At 46.0% G+C, this 26170-nt stretch overlaps 1 protein-coding gene and 1 long non-coding RNA gene across 2 annotated transcripts; one reads left to right on the top strand and one right to left on the bottom strand.

The window, feature by feature from the left end:
• The first annotated feature begins 897 nt into the window (after positions 1-897).
• LOC127306725 (uncharacterized) lies at positions 898-6497 on the top strand. The gene is made up of 2 exons (XR_007854841.2): positions 898-4938; positions 5109-6497. It is a non-coding gene; the product is annotated as an uncharacterized lncRNA (long non-coding RNA).
• A 372-nt stretch (positions 6498-6869) lies between these two features.
• LOC127306726 (protein S-acyltransferase 10) lies at positions 6870-11860 on the bottom strand. Its single transcript, XM_051337418.2, has 11 exons — positions 11683-11860; positions 11460-11574; positions 10842-10916; positions 10671-10742; positions 10433-10567; positions 10298-10331; positions 9499-9608; positions 8224-8313; positions 8032-8115; positions 7468-7533; positions 6870-7385 (listed from the first exon to the last, which is right to left on the bottom strand). The coding sequence occupies exons 1-11, from the start codon at positions 11729-11731 to the stop codon at positions 7211-7213; spliced, it is 1005 nt and encodes a 334-aa protein (XP_051193378.1). The 5' UTR covers positions 11732-11860; the 3' UTR covers positions 6870-7210.
• Between the last annotated feature and the right edge of the window lie 14310 nt (positions 11861-26170).

The raw sequence follows: 26170 nt of genomic DNA, 5'->3' as shown, positions 1-26170 counted from the left end.
CCCGCCACCACAGTTGGAGCCTTGCCAGTCCCTCGCCTCTTTGGACTGTGGAGAAGTGTTGGCGCCTAGTTCTGAGGCTCTTTTTGCAAAAGAGCTTTGTGGCTTGCTCGCTAGTTTGGAGGCGGCTAGCCCTGGATATGGCAAGGACATTGACTGCGTCTTGGCGGGAAAGGCCTCGGAGGATATGATCAGAAGGGTGGAGAAGTCTCTCAGGAAAGTATCTATCAGGAGCATAAGAAGGAAGAGAGCCGGTTGATTAGTTGTTGGATTCTTTTTGGTTGTCATGTCCTTTTAGTGGGTCTTCTTTGCGACGTTGTGCTCTCGGATGTCGGTTCTAGTTGGTTTAGAGGTTGCTTTCTTTTGATGTTGTTCTCCCGTGGGTGTGGTGTTGGTATGAGTTTAGCCCTGTTGTTGTAGGTCTTCGCTCGGTTTTCTCCTAAAAATTGAGCAACTTCTTCTTAATTAATAGATGGGCCAAAGTTTTTGCCTCCGTTTTAAAAAAAAAACTATTACTCCCCCCCCCCGTCTCAAAAAAAAAAGCTGCTCAACTTTTTCTAGATACAACCATATCTATACAGACTTGGGCAGCTTTCTTTTTGAAAGGGAGAGAGTACATTAATTATCTCTACCTTTGTGGCAAGAGACAGCCAGAAAATAGGACCAAGGGAAAAAAAAAAGACCAAACAACTACTACTCTGAGCTCTGAGGTGTAGGGTACCTGGCCTGATTTAACAGCAAATTATATCCTGTGCTACTTTTACAAGGCCTTGCCATAGCAGCTGGGTTCACAGGATACTCAGTGGCACACGAGGTCATGTCATCTCCATCTCCATCTCCATCTCCATCTCCATCTCCATCTCCATCTCCACTACTTTAAAAGAGCGAGAGCGTCCCATCCAATACATCTGACCCGTACGATCAAAATATCCAACGTCTCACAATCCTTCCGTCTTTGACGGGCGGACAACGTCTGCTCCGCCGGTCCGCCCACGCGCTAATAATCGCTGAACCGCATCGCTTTAGACATCGCCCACGACGCCCACTTCCGCAGAACGCCGACACGCATCTCCGAGCGCCAGCCCGCAATCCCCGCCCTGACGCCGACGTCCCCAACCCGCAGCAGATGTCGCCGCCGCAATCTCCGACCGCCACCGCCGCAATCCCCGCCCCCGACGCCCCGGCCTCGCCCATTACCCCTCGCTCACGAGTCAAGTTCGCAGGTCAAGCCACCACCGCATCCGTCCTCCTCTCGAGGTCGCCCAACCACGCCTGCACCGCCACCACGCACTACCTGCTCGCACGCCTTGCCGTATCCGGCCCTGGCCCCTTCCTCCCCCTCCAATCTACATCGATCGGCCGTGGCGTGCACGGAGCGCCCGCACCAATCTACCATGCTTGAACCAGGTGATCCAAATCTCAATTGACAAAATCGATGGTACGAGCAGTTAAATTTGCTTCTTCTCATCATAGTCATCATCTCTCTAGAAATTTGTGTTGCTTAAAAAATATTGTGAATGTTAAGCAGTTGGCCACCGCCACTTAGATGCCTCCCTCTAATCGACATCCGACGTCCTCACAATAATTTGTCTCCAACCCATGGATTTGTGTGGCTTAAAAAATATTGCAACTGTTAAACGTACTGTCTTGTGGATTCAGTTTTCTATTTGAGAATATGAGTTAGTATGTGCGGTTAATTTTCTTGCTCTGCGGGATATTATTCTTGTGAGGGGGTTTCAGTTCTTGGCTTCCAAGGATTCAGTCTTACATGGTGCATTGTATGGATGATATAAGGTTCATGTTAATAACTTTGAAACATGATTTAATTTCCTACGATGCACTTTTTCTTTCATCTAGCAAGCTTGATTTCACCGCTGTGTCTCGGCTGCACGATTGAGTCAAAGCAAATGGTTATTGTCCAATTATACTTTATGCGAATAATCCTACATAAACTTCAGGGAATAATTCTTACAATTTATTTTTTTCTTTTTGCCCCCTCAAGCTGTTCATTGTTCTTCACTAGCATCCAAATTTATTCAATGTTTTTCGCGAAAACGCACGTTTCGATTCATTGATAGAAAAAGAAGTTTACATTACAAGCCTAAGAAAAGGCCGAACACCCACAGTACACACCCGACACTCAAACTAGACTACGACAAAAAGGCCGAAATCCGTCGAGTGCTGCTCCAGGACGCTGCAGAGTGAGCTCCTACGCAAGACAGAACCCCCTTGCCGATGAAAGTCCCAGTGCTTGTGCATCATCGAAATTACCAAGAGCCTGCCAGCCGCAGCCAAGACGCGTACCACCTGAATCCCGCGAGCGCACCACGGCTCAGCTGGGAGCATTGCTGCTCCGGCCTCGATCCAAATCCAAGTAACGCCGTCGGCGCAGCGGTCCGGGCAACCTCGACAGACGTGCAAGCGTGCAGTCTTCAGCACCCCGCCAACAAACACAGAGGCCAGCCCACCACTGCTCATCCAGAGGCATGCTCGCGCTGTTCTAGGAAGATCCTCGTCGCGCAAGCCACCGCGATACCACTCAAGAGGCCGGCGCGCTACCTGCATCGCAAGACCCCTCCCATGTGGTCAGCGCTGAGATCCACGAGGAAGAACTACGGCCCGAACTCAAGTTCCCAAGACGACGCCTCCAAGGAGGGTACGACGTCCAAGATGCTGTCGTCTGAGGTTTTCACCCAGAACATGAGACCCTAGGCAAGGGAGGTGCCGAAACTCCTCGATGACGCCACAAGAGGAAAACGGCGCACTCAGGCGTCGCCGTCACCGGCCCCGAAAGGCAGGGCTTTTGCCCAGAGCATGGTTCCTCACCACTGCAGGCTCTGTCCATTCTTCGCCAAGACCTCCTGCGCTGACCCTTTTCTCTCAAAGCGCTAGCCTTGGCGGCGCAACCCGCCGGCAGCACGTCCAGTGCCCCAGGTCGGGGGCAGCCATGCCCACAAAGGGAGAGACCGCCTAAGAGGGGCACTACCGAGCCGCAAGCGACGCAGGTGCCACCATGGGGTGGGTTGCTGCGGGACTGCACACATCCACCTCAGAGAGCATCGCCGGCCACCCAGCACCGTCCACCTTGTCGCCAGCGCCGCACAGACGCCACGCCAAGATGGCGTAGGGTTCCGCTCAACCCGGCCAGAGCAGCAGCACCATGCGCTCGGAGCCGAGGAGGACGAACAAGGAGGAGGTGCCTAGCCGCACCCAGGCGCAGCAGGGCCGAAGGGCCGGGGCCCACCAAACCTAGATCGGGCCCCAAGGGCCCAGACCCGAGCCAGCAAGCCGGCGCCGCCATGGCGCCATCTTCGGCCGCCCGGCACCACCTGCCGCCAGCGCCGTCACCGTCGTCCCAGTGCCGTCGCCACCATCCAAAGCGCCGTCGCCGTCGCTGGCCACCCAAGAACATAGCTTGGCCGCGCCGCCCGCCGCTGGACTTGGTGTCCGCATGAGAGCAGCCGCCGCCTCCAGCGCAGGGACGCCGCTACGCCGCTGCTGAGGCAGCCGCGCCCCTCGTCAAGCGCGCCGCCCTCACCGGCCCCGTCGGCCCGCGCCAAGTCCTCCGCGCGAGGGGGAGAGGAGTCCCGGCCGGCGCCAGCGCCCGGGCTTTGCCCAACGACGCCCTCCGGCGGCGGCAAGGGGAGGGAGGAGCAGGGGGAGGGCTCCGGGCCGGTGGCGGCTAGGGTTCCCTCCCGTCGCTCCCGCGGTTCAGAGACAGATATTTCCTCAATTGGGAAATTTATTCAATGTTTCCTGTACTTTAGATTGCCTCCCTATACTTTCCGCTTCACATGGAACTAGATTGCACAAACTTTTGCTAGCTTGAGAACAGATAGCATTGTGAAAGTTTACAGTAGAATATGCGAGTCGAAGTGGTGTCAAATCAGTAGAATATGCGAGTCGAAGTGGTGTCAAATCATGCATTATTTCAGTTCTGCTTTTTATTCATGACCAGACTACAGGATTTTTTGAGCAGCTGTTTGAGTTAATTTGCATATATGTTTGCGGGGCTTCGATTAACTTGTTTCTGAAGCATTTAGTCAATGTTCTGTATTCTATAGTTGCTTGAGTTTCCGGGGAAGTTTAGTCAGGTTAGTTGCCTTTCAAAACAATATCGTAAGTTATAATGAAGTCCTTCAAAGTCCTGTAACTTTGTGATATGAACAGCAAGTCAGTTTTCTGCCAAAATCAAGTAAAATTGTTATCGAAAGTCTTGTGGTATTATGCTGGTAGGGGGAGAAGGAGAAGAAAGATGTTCTGGATACAAATAAGAAGGCCCAACTGAAGAATGTAAGGGAGGCATGCTATTAAGAAGAAGAGGCTGCATTGCAGAGTTGATGTTATTGAGTTCATTTCACTCTGCAAGAAGCCATGGATTACATGAATTTTTTCAGAATGCAACATCAGATGCAGCAATGTTGTCCACTTATGTGATCTTCTCCACCCACTATCACAACATGGTAGCTTCTCATAATGGCTTCCAATCGTATCATCTGATTAAATTATGGTAATTTCTGAAATACTGCTTATAGGATTTCTTCTCGCATATAAGCTGCTCTTTTGCTTCCTGAATAGAAACAATGGATCGACTTTGTAAACAGAACTATGGTTCTGATGTAATGCCCCTCCCCCTTTTACTTCTCAACCTGTCATCCTTTTCAGGTAGTTTAATGGTGACATGTATGTCTGTAGAATGGCATGCACAAGATCAGTGTGTATGTTCTCCATGTTCTGTGTGTAAATGACGGCGATTCAATTCTCAGACTCTTTATATCTTTGACATCATATTTCTATGGAGTTATCATTAATTCTCTTCTGTCTTATTATGCAAGGAAAGGAGTAATCTGAACTGAATTCATACTCTGCTAACAGGCATCTGGGAGGTGTAAAGCTTTCTTACTTAGGCTTGACAAGGCATCAATGATTGGTGCTATACCGGTATTTCTCATTCCATTTTTTAAATAAAGTAAAATTAACATGTAGTACCAAATGTATGGTGATATCTCGATTCATTTTTTTGTTGCAAACCTGCAGAAGTCCTCATGTTGTACTGACTGTATTTTTTCTTAATCTGTTCGAGTGAGTGATTAAAATGGCTAATTCTGCAGGTTTTGTGTTCAACCCAACGTGAGTTTAGTGGTGAGCATCAGCTAATTAATCCTAACTTATTCACAAGTACTATTGAGTGGTAATGTACTCTAACTCAGTTCACATTCATGTCGGAAACTTTGATGTCGTACCAGATATATAACAAAGGTACGTACACTTTCCTGAGAAAGTATAACAACTACATCATTGGAAATGGATATTGTTGACATACCAATATTATAGAGTTGTCATGGTGGTTGGGTTGACATACCAACATCACCCACTTTTGATTAAACCTTTTGAATTCCAATACCAACATTATAGAGTTAGGATGGTGGTTGGGTTGATCGTAGCATTGGTGTCAGTCCAAGAGCATCATGGATTTCTCACTTTTATTGCTGACGAACTGCCTAATAAAATGAGGAGTTTGGTACTTTTCAGTTCGAACAATACAGACCATATTCTTTTGGGGTGAGGAATGAACATAGATTGAATTCCATGCTTGCTGCTTATAGCCTTGCTCTGGCTAGAGTGCTAATAAAATGAATAGTTTGGTGCTTTTCAGTGCGAATAGTACAGATAAAAAAATTCGGGTGAGGGCTGAAATGCAAATAGAGTGGGAGGCTCTTTCATAAAAGTAGTTAGGTCTGCCAATAGCTTCAGAGTGATAACTATATAAAAATTTGAACATCTACTGGAAAGGGCTCGATCTAAAGTACATGCGTGGTGTGAAAAGAAATTGTCTTGTGCAGCAAAAAAAATTATTCTGAAATCAGCTATCAAGACTTGCTGACCTATTCTATGAGTTCTTTTTTAACTCGCAACAAGTGCGTTCAAGAAGATACCTACAGTAATGTCCAAGTACTGGTGGGTGGGATCATATATCGCAGAGAAATGCATTGACAGTCATATGGGAGAACCTCACAATTCCTAATGGCACTGGAGGGCTGGCTTTCTTGTGTTATAAAAGTTGGATGATGCTATATTAGCAAAATAAGCGTGTACATTATTGATCACTCTGGATAATTGTTGTGCGAGATTATTGAGAGTGGTACTATCCTGGTAACATTTTGTCGGCAACCTGTACTCGAATTGCATTGTGAACTTGGCATGCTATTTCTGAAAGGAATGGATGTGCTAAAGTTGGGTTTGATTGTTAAGTTTGGTAATGGTTTGTTCAGCTTTGGCTGGATAGTCAGGAGCAGCCATCGATGGGTGCTCGCTAATTTGTGAGTTACAGAGCTACAGGTATTCGTGCCAAGGTTTTTTCAAGGATTTTTGGAGCTTCACATAGATGTGTAAGAGAGTCCCTTAATATTCGGTTTGCTTTTCTTAGACTTTGATGTAATCCATTTTCTGGTCTGACATTGTCGGAATCTTTGGAATAAAACCTTAGACTTTACTTCAAACGAATGTTAAATCATTAACTAAACAAGAGATATTATCAAAGTGAGCCATTACACTTTGTTACCGATGTCCTCAATTGTGATGAAAGATCTTTTATTTTTTTGCCTGAAACAGTCCTAGCCAAATTTTATGCTCAAGACGTGCATTGCACGTGCCACTTTACTAGTGTCAAATAAGGTCACGTGCCTCATTACGAAGCTCTGCCTGCTTAGACAGGATCACCTAAGGGAAGAACTCTGCAATCGACACGGACAGAGAAACAGTCTGATATATACGGGCTGACAGATCTCCATATCTGATGAAAGTTGTTTGAATAAAGTCGGGTCAATTTTGTACGTAAAGAATAAAACGGCTCCAAAGAGTGAACCCAATGCTGGTATGAACAAGCACAACTGCATAGCACATTTATACAGAATTGCAAACAGTCACTCGATACAATTTCTGTCCTATAAACCTAATTTAAGCCACATATATCTTGTAAATAGAACTTCCAGACATATATTGGTTATACAATGGGGACAGACAGGCATCTACATCTTGAGCAACACATACACTTCTTTTTGGCGTAAAAATGAACATGTGCTTTTACATGAAAATGAACTCGAGACATATCTATGGGTGCAGCTCATGAAAGACCAGCTTCCATTGACGAAAAAATCTGAAACTGGATTGCAGCACATGCTAGGGGGTAAAGAATGGTACAGTACAACACATATCAACAACACCGGCAGCAAATTATGTCTCGGCATGTGTAAGGAATAGCTCTGGCTTCCAGCTCCTCCAGCGGGGGCACAGCTTCCAGAACAAATCCATTCTGTCTAGAGAAGCAGAAATCGTAGATGTTTCTACAGATGCCTTTACTGAATGGGTGAACTCTGTCAGGAATTCCCCTGCAAGTAGTACAGCTCCTATGTTTAACTACTCAGTTAATCATAGCAAAGTAGAACCTGAATCACTCCTAATATTACATACCTCAAGTAGAATATCCGCTTCCTTCTGGCAACTTCGTAGGTAGTTTGATTTGTAAGAGCAATATAGCTGCAAAAAGGAAAAGGGAGCAAATTCAGCTGAACATGCATTATAAGGTGGTGGATGCATGATATTGATACTTTTGTAGCATTTCCAACAACATATGGTCCAAAAAATGCCCAAATGGTCCCGTGGGCTATTCTCCTATGATCCTCTATTCGCCAGGTTAACTCAGAAGTTCAACTTGTTAGGTCAACCGGCATTATATGCTACTGTAACTCAATCTGAACTGGTAGTACGGTATTGAAGGTCTGCATGTTACACAAATAAATTGGAAAAAGTTTTGTCTGTTCAACCGTTGGCCTGTTGCAAGGCCTTTTTTCAGACAGTGCTATTTCGCTGATGCTCAAATTCACTAATTCTCCTTTTTTTCCCCGAAGGAGGGGATAAGCATGTGTTCTCAACTTAACAATTCATGGAAAAAAACTAAAGCTACCATTTGAAATTTCTTTTCAATAATTTAAATCCCATATACAGCTAGACACATCACACGCTTACAAAACTTACCTATGAAACATCAACAGAAGCAGCAGAAAAAGTAGGATAAATATCAATACTGCTAACATGATTACACCAATAAAATCCTTCCACCTGACATATAAGAAGAAGTTCCATGAGATCAGAGGAAAAGACAAGGCTCAAACTGAAAGGTTTTAAGCCACATCATACGAGCAATTAAAAACTAATAACATGTCTTACCAGGCCTTGTCATCAATATCTAAATGCAGTGACTCAATGTACAGAGCAACAGTCCAGGTACACAGGATTGTTTCTTGAAATATGTACCACCTAGGAAATATTTATTAGACAACCAAGGAACAATCTTAACTATTGATCTAACACAACACAAGGCACTGCAAAATGGACATTCCAATGTGTAACGGCAAAAGTCCAAAAACAAGCATGTGTAGTGAACCAAACTGCATTTAACTTTACAGGTGGCAAAAGAAAAAGGTGCATCCATCCTCTAATACACCAGTTCGAAACCTTTGGAACTGCTGCCTACTATTACCAGTTTTTTACGGCACCGTTATTTTACGTCGTTTGCTAAAACACACTGTTCATTTGTGTCTTTGCCAGGTACCATTACAATTTTACAGCACATTTGCCAAAACACACCACCTGTCCAAAAATGGAAAGTTTTGCACTTTATCTTCAAAACCAGTCATAACATGATTATCCCAGCCAAAAGTGCAAAATTTCCCATTTTAGACAGGTGGTGTGTTCTGGCAAATGTGCCACAAAATTGTAATGGTACCCGGCAAAGACACAATCGAATGGTGTGTTTTAGCAAACGCCGGAAAATAACGGTGTCCTGTAGCAAATTTACCCTTTTTCAAATATTTAGATTAGTCACATGAAAAATATGCATCCAAATGTACTTTAACAATGTTATGTTTACAGTGTGTTATGCAAAAAAGGATGTCCATGTTGTGCGCTGGTACTCCCTCCGTCCCAAAATATGAACAAATTACAATATTGAATCAATATCAATAGATTCACATAAAGTATATTTTCTTAATGTGTCCATTCAATATTGCAGATGTAGATATTTTTTTTCCTAAATATTTAGACAAAGTTAGTAAGATTTGACTTTTGACTAATCCTTAGGCGCCATATATTTTGAGAAAGAGGGAGTACAACACAAGGTAAAAGGGAAACCAAGAGTTTGTGACCAGGTGGAGAGTTGTTTGCTGGTTGGTATTAATAATCGACGCATGGTTTGATATGCATTGCCAGTCACACTAATGAAGTGCTATGAAGTTTAAGTGGATACAGTAGGCTCGTCAAAATGTTTATGGAGTACTAGAGGAAAATCAATAAACACGCATGAAGAACTTCCACATAATGCACAGTAGAACATAGAAGGAGACAATAAGTGCAACAGAAACACACGAAACAGGGACACAAGGTAACACAGACAATATGTACATGTCAAAAGTACAATGCAAAGATATACATGACAAAACTCACCAAAACCGACAATGGTTATTTTTGCCAATGCATGTTCCAAGCCAAACACAGTGATGATCAAACTGAAGGACACACTTATCACAATCATGGCAGTGTCTGGTACGAGGTGGCTGTAAAAGTGTAATGCAGAAAAAACTGAACTTAGACAATTAGGAACAGCTTTACATAGAAACAGGTTGGAGCGTAGGATAACTCAAATCAGTGTGGCAGAGAAATTTGGGTAGAACAATTCTGTAGTAATATATGATGCAGTAGTATTTGATTTCGTAAATGTCAAAGTTGCATGATCCTAGTTAGGAATTGGCAACCCTAACGGAGCATCAAGGACTCCCTTCATCAATAAATGGATTTCTCAACTTTGTCAAAATATGCATGTATCTAGACATGTTTTAGTTGTAGATACATGCAAATTTAGACAAAGTTGTACATCCTTTTGTGGACGGAGGAAGTATTAAAAGATACGATGGATCATATCAAGGAAGATTAAAGATCCACATTATCTTGAGACTTGAGGCACCTCAATGGTTCTTTGATTGCCAATAACAAAACAGCTTAAAGCAACGATATGAAAGAAAGGCTGCAAATAGACTAATTGAAGTATATCCACAAATATAACCAACTATTGTCCCAAGTTCTGAATTCAATTACTTTGCAATTCTGAAACATTGCTGTAGGAGTTTTATATACTGAAACTTGATGAAGTTTCAGCATGTTGATTTTAAACAATGAAGGTCGAGAACATTTTGCATATCACAACAATAGAAGCTTCAACACCATGAACTTAGAAATAAAACGAAACCTGAATAATTTTGCAGTATGCGCAAGTCCAATCCCTATAAAAAAAACAATAGGAGAATATTCAATTATATAACAGTGGCGTACACAAGAAAATTACTACTGCAGATACTGAAAAAACAAATCCCTTGAGCTTTACCTGTTGCTTGACCCAGGAGGATAAAGATCCACGATATGATGTAGCCATGACGATGTAGAAGAGACCGGGCTAAGTTTCTCTAGTTGAGGCCGGTTCATGGGAGACTTTACGCTTCCATGTTTTGAACTGGATTGTCTTTTCTTAATCATCAAAAACACACACACAAGAAAGTATAAGAATCAGTGTATACCTCTTACAAGTTATCAACACTTCAAAACTATCGCGATTATGACATTACTTTGAAAGGGTGGCAGTATTGACAAAGGTAGCATGCATCCTACCACCAGCTTGCATTGCATCAATAACATACCTGACAGCACAGGAGCCCCAAAGAGCACAAAGTCAGTCATTTAGCAGATTCGGTAAAAAAAATGAGTATGAGAACAGATTCGATGAGGCTATTCCATACCCTGGAGATGAACCAGCAGTGTAGAAGTATTGGACTAAGGTGATCAGAACAAGCACTCCATACACCCCAATATACCTGTAATCAAATGATTCCAAATAGACCCTCAACAAAAAAGGAAAGAATAGACCGCTTCTATAGGAATACTGCTTAGTCATCATAGTGTAATATGAACAGAATCACGGCGTAACATATTGCCATACTGATCATAATTTCTGGAGTCCAAATAAGATTGAGAACTGTGATCCTTACACGCTACAACTGGAATGTCAAGCAGAAACGGGACTAGCGCAAACTACCAAATACCAGCATGATATGCAGTGGAAAGGCAGCGTTATCTCCACTGTGTGGAACTACGTGACTTGTGCTCCATAGCTGGTCGCACGCAGACGACTGGCACACGGGCACCCCAAAAGCTAGTTTTGTCAAAGAAGCAAAACAGACTAATATATATGGTTTTCTAACAAACAAATATACCAGGGGAAACGATAATTTCAGCGACACAGCTGGAACCATGCTTCAACGCGTCATAGAAATCAACAGGGAATCTTAAATTTGTACTCCGAGAAAGCAAAAAATGCAAAAAAAAACTTGGTGCGCAAAATCAGGAGGGAATTGTACCACGGCTCCTCGTGGATCCGCCTATCGAGGGTCGAATCGAGCATGAAGACGGCGCCGACGAACAGGACGTGCATCAGGAGCACCATAGCCCTCAAGCTGAGGGGCGACCTCCTGGCTGCGAAAGAGAAACCCCCAAAACGCCAGATCAGGACACGACGCGGAGGATGAGCCCCAGGGCCAAATCGAGCTGGAGGCGAATCGAAAAGAGAGAGAGAGCGCGTACTCCGATCGGAGAGGCGGACGCCGGGCTCGGTGGCGGAGGAGGACGCCATTGAGGCCGCCGCCGTGGTCGCATCCGCCGGCGAGGATGGTTGAGCAGGAGTGAGGAGGGCTACCGGCGTCGCGACTTGGCCTTACGGTCGGAGACGGCGTTTTCCGGTAGAAGAAGGGGGTCCGTTAGGGTGGGGCCCATGTGTCAGACAGGGCTATATTGCGGTTGTCTTATCGAAGTGGATGGGGCCCAGCTGCAAGTGAGGATGGGACCACGATGTGTAGTTGGAAACTGGATCTATGCTTCCCCGCGTGACCGACTGGCTCTCTGTCCACCTGCCGGCTGATTTAAAACGTAACAGATCGCATCAGGATTTGCACGGTGGTTGCATTCAACAGAGTAATCTATATCTATACCTACCTAATAATAAAGGAGCTAAGGTTTCTGCCAAAATTTTCGTCAACATTTTTTTTGGGACAGTTTTGCCCTCCCACCAAAATACATAATACGCAAAATACCACCGTAACGGTTCGGTGCTTCTTTTTCTTCTCACCCAGCCTCGTGTTAGAAAGGAACTCGATTTCCTGCCCCCTCATGCACGAAATCCGTCCATAAATTATCTCCCTGCTCCGTGCCTGATTCACGCAGAAATCGTAGAAAAATTCGTGTCAAATAGATGGCACAGGCTCGTCGGAGTCTACAAAGGACATGCCCAGGAAATTAATTTTAGCAAGATCGACTCACCTCGCTTCCCGATGACCTCCGCCGCCGCATCCGGCATCCTCCGCGGCCTTCCTCCACCGCTGATGTCGCCTAGACCAGCCTGCTCTCCGACCACTGGGTCTGCCTCTGGTCCGGCACCCCGGAGATCTGGTTCCGCGGCCCCGTCGTTCCTGGCCGATACCACGCAGCCCTCGCCACGAATGCCGCCCATGCCGGTTCGTCAATCCACGAGCTCTTGATCTTCAATGATGCGCCGGTGGACGATGAGGCCGTTGGCGTCATTGAGCTGCCCTGCTTGGAGAATGCGACCAAGATCGAGATGCGCCTGGGATGTCTTGGCCTCGCGCTGCCAAAATCCGGAATCGAGGCGCCGGACTGGGGCGCGGCCGCCGCGTAGGAATTGAGCGCGGAGCAGATCGATGCATTGAGCGGTTAAAGCAGCTGATGCTTGTCGTCCTCGATGTTGGATCTGTTGCATCTAGGATACATTGAAGCTAAAAAATGCGCTCATCTTTCTAGACCGGGTTTTGGACGGATGCCATCAAGTGCAAGTACAAGTCCTTTTTAATGAGCTATATGGATTCACTACTACGGAGTACTACTAATCAAGCAATCCTTCGGTGGAAGATTTAACAAAAAAATTGGAAACCATCAAGGAAGGCTTGAAACTAGATGTAACTGGACGGCTTTAAACATAACGTTGAAGTCGGATTGTGGTGAGGCTATAGAGCTAATCAAGAAAAGACAGTGAACGCTTCTGTGATTTTGGCATGTACGGTACTCCCTCCGTTTCATAAAATTTATCTATAATTTTTTTTTGCATGACATCCTTATTTTATTATTCGTTAATTTAGGATTTAGCCAAGTAAACTACTCCGTATTATTTTGTGGACATTATTGTGCATTACTATTTAAATTCACACCTTCTTTATTCTACTCTTTATTTTTCTAACCGGGTTTATTATTGACTAATTTATCCTTGCTATCATGTAACGATTCTGATACACTTCTAGAAAAATCTGGTCTCGAGCCAATGAGACACCCTATATGTGGTTTTGGTTCGGTTGTATGGTTTATTTAGGTCCCGGAACTAGAAATGAAAATCAAAACGCAGGTGTACCAGGTGGTGCGGCAGCAAGAGGGACAAAGGAGGCATTGTCGGTTGATGCCCTGACCTCAAAGCGTCCAGTGAAAGCGATGACGCTAGGTCGGATCAGCGTCACACTGTCACCGTTCAAGAGAAACTTATTGTACGTCTCTGTGACCATAATTTTGTTTCTCTTCCGGTGCAAGTTCGCGATATTTCAAGTTAGTGCAATAAGGGGCTTGCAATCTGATTTTATTATGCATTATTATTTTCATCATGAATTAGAGAAAACGTGACCACCATTGATGATGGTAACAAATAAGAGAGGCTAGAGCGTTTCAGTATTAGTTTTCCCCGGTGCAACGCACGGGCACTTTTGCTATAAAAGAAAAAGGGTTTCTCCCTCGGTCGTCCGTCCAACTTTAAACTACCCTCAAAGTTGATATAAATTACCCACCACTACCACCATTAAGTGGAAAAAAACGTTTCAGGGTTTTTTTCCGTGACAAAATGGTTCGCTCGCCCCTTTTTTAGATGAGCCGAAACCGTTCGCATCAGAATCGAAACCGGAGAAGATCCTTCTCTGCACGCGTCAATCAAATCATAACAACCGATGATCCTTGTCGATCCCTGTCCTCGACCAATCCAATCTACTGCTTCTCCGTTCTATTTCTTCTTTCCTCTGGATTTCGATTGGTTTTTGCCCTACACGATTTCGATTGGGAATTTGTCCTGCGGAGCAGATTCCGTCGATGGCGTCCAAGCGACAACCAAGGAGCTCAACGACCGACCTGCAGAGGGATCCCCTGCCTCCATCACGCACCTACGCACAAGCAGTAGCACTGCAGCGGGGTTGCGAGCCCTTGATCCGCTGCACTGGCCGGGGATATCACCATCTACAACACGCAGCTTGGGCGGCTAGCTGGGGTGCTTGCTGGGAATTGGTTGACTGTGCTGACAGCATCGACCACGTGAAGAAATAATATTCCGGCCGAGCACGTATGTATTCGTTGACCTCCAAGATGCTGGTTTCGCTGGTGAAAAAACAGAATCTCAAGATGAAATCAGTGTTGCACGTATTGAGCTTACACATACAGGACGGCAGCTGGACGCGGGTGCCCTGCTTTCATCCTTGGATGTAGTGTCTCCTTGGCCAATGGCACGATTGTGCATCTGTGAGGCTGCTGGTAGTGATGTATGCGCGCGTGGTGAGAACATGGGTTCGATTCAGCTTTTCTGTGCTAGATGAATAAATTGCAAATTGCAAGTAATTCTCTGTTTTCATACATATCGTGCTCCAGATGGAGTAGCAACCTATCGTGTGCCATCTATTGGTGCAACCAAGGGCGAAGGCTGGACCACCGAGAAACCGCCATTGGTGATTTGGTGGCACATCTTCCCTCGGACTTCATGGATTGTTATGATTTTGCCGTTTGTTGCCTCCTTATGTGTGAAGTACGAACACACGCAAGATGCATGACAAAATGCCTCTTTCTGCTGTAGTTCAGAGTAAATATAAGGACATGCACTATTTTAATTCGACCGAAGCATATAGCAAACTAATGTATTATTGAAATCGATGTTATAAGCATATGAACGGATGCCCGTTGTTTTATTTAATGTGACACCGTAGAGATTACAGGCGTGAAGCATGGAGGTTGAGCCAGGCATCGACATAGACATGAGCGTCAACAAGGAACCGGCCGCGCCACAGAGCGGCGTCATCCCGACACATCTTGCGGAGGAGCGGCAGCGGCGGGCGGGCTGCGCGAAAAACAGCGGCATTCCGCTCCAGATATGAAGGGCAAAGGCTGGGGCAGTCTCGACCGCGACCTCACTGGGCGTCTGGAGGAGGTGAAAGCCACGGACGCGCGCGTCGCGAAGGATCAAGACGCCAAGTGACACCCTAAACGGAGCGACCATGGGGTATTGGAGGGCCATATGACTCGGAGTCTCGAGCTTCGCGGTGCATAGAGGACAGCTGGCACCATCAGCGGCGATGAGTCTTGCGGAGGAGGATGTCGCGCCTGTGGATCCTGGACTACACGAGCAGCCACACAAAGAACTTCACCCAAGACGACGCGTGGCTGTTTCAAATGAAACTCACAGATGGGAAGGAAACGCCTCCAATCCGACTTAGCCTGTAGAGAGCACCTGTTTGGAGCTTTCCCTTGGGGCCCCCGCAGAGCGTCAGCCGGTGATCATCCTGCCGCTGCGAACAACAAAACCGAGGCAAGACTGGCCTCGAGCATTGCAGTTGTGCATAATATGTGAATATATGTGATGTAGATTTTACACCCGGTGCAACGCACGAGTATGTTTCCTAGTACACTACACAATTATGGGAGTGACTATCTAATAAGAAAAAGAGAGTGATGAACAGGGACGACAGAAACCGGTTCGCTCCCCCACGTCGCCTCCTCCTGGCGACCGGGGGACGAAACCCTAGCCCGCCGCCGCCTCCCCCAACCACGGCTCTCCTCCTCGCCGTCCCCGGAGACGCCGCCGGTCAAAGGCCGCAACGCCGGTGAAGGGGGCGGCAGGGATTCAGGCTCTCGGCTCATGGCACGGCGATCGGGGGAGGAACGCCATGCGAGTCATGTTGGTGCCGGCGCGGCCGGGCAGGAGGCGCCCCTGCTCCGTTCTGCTCCTCCGGAGCGGCCGTGGGCCAGGGCGTGGTTGACTGATGTCCGTTCCGGTGGGGGCTTGGGCACCTGAGGCGGCGGCCTCTGCGAGGTGAGGGCGGCGCGGTCCCTGGCGGCTGGGGCACTGGTCGGTGCTGGAGACCGTCTCCATGGTCGCGCGGGTGGCGGTGGAGGGAGCTCACGGCGCGGTGGTCACCCCGTCGACCCCGCGTCAGATCTGAAGTCGGCGGCTATGCAGTACCCACCCCAAGGCCATGGATCCTGGCGTCCTCGCCGGATCCGCGTGCTCTGTTGGGGTGGCAGGGTCGGGGGCTCTAGCCGGGAGAGATCCTTGGCCGGCGGGGCGGCCACGGTGTCGGTGACGTCTCGGACACCATCATCCTTCTTGGAGGCGATGCTGAGGTACATCCTCCTTCCCCCCACCCTCCCCTTGTGCCCGGGTGAAAACCTTAGATCTACGGATTGGGCGGCTCCGGCGCTCCGGCGTCGTCCTTCTCCTTGGAGACGTCGCCTTGGGTTGGCGGGAGGTGGGCGTTCTGCGGGTGCTGTTTGGTCTGTTGGTGGCGGCGTTTGCCGTCTTCTTCGGCAAGCTCTGTCTGAAGCTGAAGTCTTTTGGGTGCCGGTGAGGTGGCCGGTGGCGATGCTCGTTGTTCTTTGCATGTGGTGATCTTGTCTGGCGATGGTCCTTGGCACCCTGCCCAGGTGCTCATGCGTGCTCTAGGGTGAGCTGCTCCGCCTGCTAATGGTTCGACGCCCTACGATCCAGGGCAAGAAGGTTGGGGCCTTCTTCGGAGGTGGAGGCGGATGGCAGGCTGGCTGCGTTGCGCCAAGACTTGATGTCAGCAGGGCTCTCCGGTGGCGAGCTGCATGGCATTGCTTCTCCTAAGCTTTGCCCCCCCCCCCCCCCCCCCCTTCAGATGATGACATCAAGATCAAGTTGCGTTCTTTGTTATCTTTAGTGTGTTTGGTCCTTGATGTTTGTAAGCTGTTTTCAGCATCTTGTAACTCTATCGTTGTGGCTTTATTAATTTAAAACTGGGCCTTTGACCTTATGTTTAAAACTATTTAATAACGCCAAAGCTCCGTTGCAAGTTGCAACACACGTTGTAATTTATCATTAGTACAGACCATGAAGCAAATTAAAAGGTACAAACGTACTTTTTCTAGTTGTTATCTCACTTGTAATTGAAAACAACCCAACTCTGTAACTGAAAAAAAATCTCAGGGACAACCCAAACTTGCAATTCAATTGCATAAATCATGATGTAAAACTAATGTTGCAAGAGTCTACTGTGCACGAGTTTCGTTTTCGGTCCACTCAGAACATGTTTGGCAACTTTTAGGAATGGGCATGGGAGTTTAGAGGTGGGAGTTTCTCGAGGGATTAATCGTGAGAAATTGAATAGTAGTCACTAGTAAATGTGCACGCGTACTGTAATACCTAATTTTGCTCTCATTTGATGGCCCCATCTTTCCCCTCTCGAGAAGCCCCAAGCCTCTTGCTCCATGATGCTCATAGCGAGAGCGAGTCTTTTGATCTCTTACTTTCTCTTTGATGCTCATAGCAACGATGAGTCTTTACCATCTATCATGCCTTCTCACCCAGGAGTGTAGCGGTAGCATCAGAACCTATCGCCATTCCTAAACCTAATGGTGATGCACGTGTAGTCCGTGTTTTTCCGCACATGCCCCATTACCAGTATAGACCACTACCAATATCCGGCTCCTTCCTCCTCACCTTGCGAAGCCCTACATCCGTCATGTGGATGCACTCAGACCAAAGTTGAGGGTTTGAAACTTGGGTGGCCCAACTTACTGCATGCCATTTATATGCTATCATAATAATCTATGTTGTTTCTGTTAGGGCAATATGCTTGTTGTATTACCAGGGGGGCAAAGGTCACAATATATAGTACATGTACATGTGTAAATATGCAGGAAGCTCCCTAACATATGGAGAAACTATAATATACATATATATACTCTAACACCCCCCTCAAACTCATGGTGGATCCACAACACTGAGTTTGGAGAGTAAGAAGTCATGTTGCGCTTGAGTTTGTGCCTTTGTAAAGAAATCTGCCAACTGCAAATCTAAAGGCACATAATGAACTGCAACAACCTCATCCTGCACATGAGCACGTGTATAAAAAGCATCAACACCAATATGCTTGGTCAGCTCATGCTTGATCGGATCACGTGCAATACTGATAGCACATGTACTGTCAGACAAAAGTGGAGTGGGTGTCGTAACAGAGACCCCAAAATATGCAAACAACCACCGTAACCAGGTCACCTCAGCAATCAACAAAGCCATAGCCCGCAGCTCAGCCTCAACACTCAAACGGGAAACCGCTACATGTTTCTTCGTCTTCCAAGCAACAAGTGAACCACCAAGAAACACACAGTAAGAAGAAAGTGAACGACGATCCGTAGGATCACTCGCCCACGTAGCATCCGAGTAGCACTGGAGCTGGAGAGAGCTGGAACTAGGAAAGAAAAGGCGACGAGTGATCGTGCCACGAAGATAACAAAGAACACGGAGGAGATGACTGTAGTGAACAGTGGTAGGAGCTGAGACAAACTGACTCGGAATATGAACAGGATAAGAAATATCAGGACGAGTGACAGCAAGATAAACAAGACTCCCAACAAGATTGCGATAACGTGTGGGATCAGGAAAATGATCACCATCAGTGGGATGAAGCTTAACATTAAGCTCCATAGGGGTGTCAACCGTGCGCTCATCCCCAACAGCAGCACGAGCAAGAAGATTCTGAATGTACTTTTCCTGAGAGATAGAAAAACCAGCAGAAGTGGAGGAAACCTCAATCCCAAGAAAATAGCGAAGAGGACCAAGATCAGTCATAAGAAACTGATCACGAAGACGAGCCTTGACAAAGGCAATATACTCAGGATCATCACCGGTAATGATCATATCATCAAAATAGAGAAGGAGAAGAGTACGTCCACAAGGAGAAGTGTGAACGAAAAGTGCTGGATCATGAAAGCCACTTAAGGTTCATGCACTAGCCACTTGAACCAAAAGTCCGAACTGATGGAAAGGGCTAGGCAATCTACTTATACACTTCAACACCCCCTCTCACGTGTGACGGGAAGACGGGAAGACAAGTCAACACGTGTAGAGAGGCAAAGAGGCAGCAGGAGGCCGGGCGCGGCAGGATGTTGCGGGGAATTTAGAATAAATTGTGAAAGCCAGGATTTGAACTCGACACCCGGGGCTCTGATACCATGTTAGGGCAATATGCTTGTTGTATTACCAGGGGCCAAGGCCACAATATATAGTACATGTACAAATGTAAATATGCAGGAAGCCTCCTAACATATGGGGAAACTACAATATACAGATATATACTCTAACAGTTTCTATCACTAATCTTGTGCTGGTGTGGAATAGGAATTAGTGGTGGGAACTGCAACGACTCACATCATGTTTGGCAACATCAGGGAATGGGCATGGGAGTTTAGGGGTGGGAGTTTATCAAGGGATTAGTCGTGGGAAATTTATTAGTAGTTCTAATTCGACGTTTTGGTGTGGATGAGAATTAGTGGTGGGAATTTGAGCAAATCATTTTCTTTTACTCAAACCTATGATCCAGTAGCGCACGAACGGAGATTGTTTTTGTCCAATTCCCATTCCCCTGACTAATTACCTGGCCCTCTCCAGGGGAAGAGAAATACAGGAGTCTCAGTGGAAGATAAATAGAAATGTAGGAGTAGACTCCCTTAATTCCTTTTTCCCCTTCCTTAGTCAATTCCTACACCCACCAACAATATGGGGGGCTTTTAAGTCCTCAACCCCACTAGTTCCCATTTCCTAATTTTAGTTACCTCCAACCAAACCCGCTGGAAGAACTAGCAATTCCCCATAATTATAGCACTCCGAGCAATAGGGTGGGACTAGTTTTTCTTAGACAATACAAAACTTACATAAGCATAACAAATCATTACAAAGTGTTCGCCCAAATACATTTGTGATAAAATTTCTAAAAGCGGGCGAAACAAACTTCTCAAATGAATGAGGAAAAATGTGTACAGATTCATCACATTGACGATGAACATGGTTAATGTTGGAGATATGCCCAAGAGGCAATAATAAAAGTGGTTATTATATATCTTTATATTTATGATGAATGTTTATATACCATGCTATAATTGTATTAACCGAAACATTGATACATGTGTGATATGTAAACAACAAAGAGTCCCTAGTATGCCTCTTAACTAGCTTATTGATTAATAGATGATTAGTTTCATAATCATGAACATTGGATGTTATTAATAACAAGGTTATATCATTATATGAATGATGTAATGGACACACCCAATTAAGCGTAGCATAAGATCACGTCATTAAGTTATTTGCTATAAGCTTTCGATACATAGTTACCTAGTCCTTATGACCATGAGATCATGTAAATCACTTATACTGGAAAGGTACTTTGATTACATCAAACGCCACTGCGTAAATAGGTGGTTATAAAGGTGGGATTAAGTATCCGAAAAGTATGAGTTGAGGCATATGGATCAACAGTGGGATTTGTCCATCCCGATGACAGATAGATATACTCTGGGCCCTCTCGGTGGAATGTCGTCTAATGTCTTGCAAGCATATGAATAAGTTCATAAGAGACCACATACCACGGTACGAGTAAAGAGTACTTGTCAGGAGACGAGGTTGAACAAGGTATAGAGTGATACCGATGATCAAACCTCGGACAAGTAAAATATCGTGTGACAAAGGGAATTGGTATCGTATGTGAATGGTTCATTCGATCACTAAGTCATCGTTGAATATGTGGGAGCCATTATGGATCTCCAGATCCCGCTATTGGTTATTGGTCGGAGAGAGTTCTCACCCATGTCCACATAGTTCACGAACCGTAGGGTGACACACTTAAGGTTTGATGTTGTAATGGTAGAACTTGAATATGGAATGGAGTTTGAAGTATTGTTCGAAGTCCCGGATGGGATCCCGGACATCGCGAGGAGTTCCGGAATGGTCCGGAGAATAAGATTCATATATAGGAAGTCATTTTATAAGTTTTAAAATGATCCGGTGATTTTTTGGAAGGTTCTAGAAGGTTCTAGAAAAGTCCGGAAGAAATCAATTTGGAAGGTGGAGTCCCGACTCCCATGGCCGGCCAACCCTAGAGGGGGAGTCCAAGGTGGACTCCACCAAGGGGGCCGGCCACCCCCCCTCATGGAAGGGTGGGAATCCCACTTGGGTGGGAGTCTCACCTTGGGTAGGTTTCCCTACTACATGGAAGGTTTTGGGTTGGGGTCTTATTCGAAGACTTGTAGTCCAACACTTGGGGGTTCCACCTATATAAAGAGGGGCCAAGGGGAGGGGGCCGGCCACCACAAGCCCTCAAGGAGGCCGCACCCCATAGTGGCCTGCCACCCCTCTCCCAAACCCTAGCCGCCCCCTCGCCTCCACCTCTCCCGCAACGCTTAGCGAAGCTTCGCCGGAGTTCTCCATCGCCACCGCCATCACGCCGTCGTGCTGCCGGATTCAAGGAGGAGCTACTACTTCCGCCGCCCGCTGGAACGGGGAGAAGGACGTCGTCTTCATCAACACCGAACGTGTGACCGAGTACGGAGGTGCTGCCCGATCGTGGCACCGTGATCAAGATCTTCTACGCGCTTTTGCAAGCGGCAAGTGATCGTCTACCGCAGCAACAAGAGCCTCATCTTGTAGGCTTTGGAAATCTTCAAGGGTGAGTCTCGATCATCCCCTTGTTGCTCCCGTCTTCTAGATTGCATCTTGGCTTGGATTGCGTTCTCGCGGTAGGAAATTTTTGTTTTCTATGCAACGAATCCCTACAGTTAATCGAAAACACGGTGAAAACCGAGCGAAGAAGCTTGATGTCCTAGGTCACCACGCTAAGCATACTTCGATCTGATGGTGATGCGAGCCATAGACAACAATGTTAGAAGCCAATGTCAATGGTTCTACCAGCGATAGCTGACAGTGCATCCAACTTTGGCCGATGCTACCAGCAGCAGGCGACGCTATAGCTAACCTTGGGTGGCGTTGGTACAAACTGGCGACATCGGTGCTGACAACGGCAGCCGACGATGCTACCAACCTTGGACAGTGTTGCAACAAGTGGTCGTGCTACCATTAGCACTAGGTGTTTCTGTTAGCCATGGACGACGTCGTTGCGTCCTGCAACAAGCGGTGGTGTTGTGAGCCGGCCAATGGCTCATCGGAGCTCTGAGCATGGGGGTTAAATGAGTGATTGGTGGTGGGCGAGTTATAGGAGTTTTGTCGTTGAATTTGTGTGTTCTCATTTTTTGTCTATGGCAATGCGGGCGTTCGGGTTGGTTGGAAGCAACAGTGATGATCGGATGGTCTAGGGACACTACCTGAACGATAGGGAGGCGAGAATCGTGTGTATCGATTCCTCGGAGGATGCTCCGTGCGAGCCCTACCATTAACTATCATATCATTCATCGCAATAAAGGGAAACCTCGGAGTGGAGAGCGACACTTCAGCTACATTTACCATTGTGGCCCCTGGTCACGACATCGATCATCGTACGCCAAGAAGGAGCGAAGAGAGTTGGATCAGCATTTATCAAAATCGTACATTGATTGAAGAAATGGTTTCACACCTACTAGAAAGATATGGAGAGAAGATTGTCAGCTCTATCATCTCGACATATGCTTTGATCCGTTGCGCAACAGGCAGGGGTGTGCAAAAATGACATCATAGGGAAGCTGTTTACACCGGCAAGTAAGAGATAGTTTACTTCCCTTCACAAACATAAACTATATTTTCAGTTTAGTACAAAATTTTAAACTAAGTTGAACCGGTGAAACTGTTTTTGCCCACACATTAAGGACAATGCGTGGGGCTGATTTAAGTATGGAACTTGTGCGCTCGGCTAGGTGTAATCGTTTGCACCACCCGATGATTGGGACATGGCAGATATGGTTAGAGATGATTGACACTTGGTCAACTAGTAAGCTTGCACGTGCAACGCACGTCTAAACTCATAAATATAATATGGAATGGAATGTTAGTTTTCATGAATAAAGAAAGTGCATGTTCCATTAATTAATCATAATATAATCTCTTATCCAAAATGCATATGCTCTCGCGCAAGGTAAAATGAGATTAACATAACATAGTAATAAATTAGGGACCATGTCAATTCCAGCAGAGAACTCCATTGGCAACTCAAATATTTCAGATGCAAAAACTCAAATATTACAATTTTAATTGAGATGGAAAACCTACAACAGTCAGAGTTGGTTAATCCAACATAAAAACTTCTTCACAAGATACTTGCTCTCCACACATTCTTATCACTTATAGGAGAAGGGCTAGCTCAACCAGGATAACAATAGTAAAATATTTTTAGTCATCTAATAATTCCAAGATTCTGATATTTCACATGTCAATTCATATAATAGTTACAGTAAAATGATGGTTAGTCAAAACAAAGAATGTTCTTACCATTCACGAAAGAACCAACACACTGGCCACTGCCCAACCCTAGGAGCGGTGGCGGGAAGCGCTTAGCTTGATTGAACGGCTCTTGTGGACTTCTCCCTTTCCTTCCATTGGTCTAAAAGGAGAGTGATTAATTCCACAAAAATGTATAATAAATGCACTTGCTTGAAATATAAAGCAGTCAGGCTAAGCCAAGTTGTAGATCTGGAGTGATGCATTCCACAATTGCCACACCTCTGTTATCATATAGTCTCGGCCTTAACCTGAGCATATCAATCACTTATTCTTGTGGAATGGCGAAAAGGATAATTACCAGAGAATTCGGGATTTAAGACTCCTCTCTTACCTAAGCAACAAAGAAGTTGAGATTGAAAAGAAGTTGGCAGTGCGATTAGACCTTCGATATCTTCTAAGATACTGATGCCGTCCTCCTTTGACCTTAGTGAGCCCACTCATTCGGGGCACCTCTATGTTACTCTCATCATCGATCAACACTATAAAGGAAACATGAAGCTATGAATACCAGTCATGCTTCACCAACAGTATCCACCCTGATAAATTGTTCTTGTCAAGGAACATGAAGCATGCAATTCAATATGACAGATTGCTCTAGTGCAAGTACAACCTAAATTTTCATTAGCTTTTATAGATAAGGATTTGCTAGAAGGAATATTTCTTAGACATCGCTGCTATATTTTCAATTAATTACGGAAGAATAAATGGACATCCAGACTTAATTGTTAATTCACATGAAATTGAATGTGCCTTTCCATAATGTAGTGTTAATGAGTTGCTACAGCTGAGTCTGGTCATACTAACGGAGCATATATACATTAACTTTGCAAAATTATGAGTGCAACCTCTTTCTTATTCATTGCGCTCAGATCACGAACGACGATAGCATTCTCTAGGGTTGCATTCAACTAACAACACAACCTCAGTCTCGATTCTCCCATCCTGAATCTGAGTAGCAACACAGCTGCACAATATACTTTGCGGAACAAAGGAAACTAAATACTCCCTCTGATTCATATTACTTGGCACTAATATATATATGTATCGATTTAGACATATTTTAATTGTAGATACATCCATTTTAGTAGCAAAGTAATATGGATTGGAGAGAGTAAAATTAATGCCAAGAATACATACATAGGCAGAATAAAAGTTCATGAACTTACAATTTATCAGTTTGGTGGTATTTCTCCAGTAATGGAGATGCAGATGCAGGCAGGAACATCCCTCATCTAGGGTGGAGGGGAGAGAGCGTAGGCGGCGGCAGCCCCTGCAGCCAACTGGGGTGATTCTTCCCCTGACCATAGGATTTTGCAAAATGTTAAGGTAAACAACATTTCATACAAACTAAAAAATAAATTCGTTGTAAATTTCAAAAAGTAACATCAAGAACAATGTGGAAGACAAAAAAAAAAGTATAAGAAGCGACAAATGCACACAATAGTGTTTCCAGAAGAGACCGATGTACATCTATCTGCAAATATATGTAGTGCTCTATCTGCAGATGCATGGTAACTACTAATGTGTGAGATCATAAACAAGCTACTGAATAACTATTCTTTGCAGTAGAAAGTGCAGCATGTCCATGCACCGTGCATCTCCGATACGCATATCACTGGCCTGCGTTGGTGCTGGTATCCGGTCCCTGACTTTGACAATGGACGCAAGCTGAAGCAAAACTGCGAGCGAACTTTGCCCGGGTTGGTGCTGGTATCCAGTCTCTGTCGAACATGTCAGTACCGTTGCTGCTGAGCAGCAGCACATGCTGCACAACGTTGTGACACCATGGCCGCTAGGGCTCTTGAGGTCCATGTTCACCGGGTATGAGCCGTGCAGGTCAATGGTTGGAGGTGTATCTGGTGCACATAGAGCAGGGCTTGTTCGGCCAGAGGCCCGGAGCCTGATGCCGCGGGCCTGAGTGTTGTTGAGCCTGTAAAACGTGGCGTGGCCAGGTAGCGGCACTGTGGCGGAGGGCGTCAGAGAAGCAACCGAGACATGAGGCGGTCGGGGAAGCACGCCGAGAGTCGAGCCGGCCGGCAGACGCACACACGAACCCAGCTAGGGCTAGCTGCGTGGGTGCGTGCAAAGGCATATACCAACAGCAAAAAAGTGGAATCGGCAGAGGAGGCCATGGTGAGATCGTGATGGTGAGGGGGAGCTGGAATTGATCGGATTTTTGGGCGGCGCAGGCAGCAGCGCTTCTATGTGGAGCAGAGGCGGAGGTTACAGCGAGGCGGGCGGATTTTGGGGGGAGCGATTGAACTAACTCGTTCCCGAGCGAGAATGGGATTTCTTTTTGCGATATGTTGTTTGGAAATGGCCGGATTTCCATGAGGGAGAATAGAGAAATTAGGGGCGTCCGATGGATGTGCATGGATGGTGTAGATTGAGTTTTCCTACGGCACTTCGTGCCTTTATAAGTAGTATCTCTACTACTTAAAAAGACTAAAGTGGTTCCTTATTCTGCCATCATAATACGTTCATAATACGTTTGGTCGTCGTCGTCGCTCCATCCCGCGAACGGACGCATATATGGGCCAAGCC

This window comes from Lolium perenne, chromosome 6 (assembly GCF_019359855.2).
Source record: "Lolium perenne isolate Kyuss_39 chromosome 6, Kyuss_2.0, whole genome shotgun sequence".
NCBI lineage: Eukaryota > Viridiplantae > Streptophyta > Magnoliopsida > Poales > Poaceae > Lolium > Lolium perenne.
The sequence above is the reverse complement of the archived record's forward strand: the minus strand, read 5'-3'. Positions and strand labels throughout refer to the sequence as shown.

Bases quoted from the DNA above. Each gene is read 5' to 3' on its own strand.
- LOC127306726 (XM_051337418.2), bottom strand. From the start codon at position 11,731: ATGGCGTCCTCCTCCGCCACCGAGCCCGGCGTCCGCCTCTCCGATCGG. The intron at 10,917-11,459 runs GTACAATTCCCT...ATTTGATTACAG, and splicing joins CGGATCCACGAGGAGCCGTG to GTATATTGGGGTGTATGGAG. The intron at 7,386-7,467 runs GTATGTAATATT...TACTACTTGCAG, and splicing joins AAGCGGATATTCTACTTGAG to GGGAATTCCTGACAGAGTTC.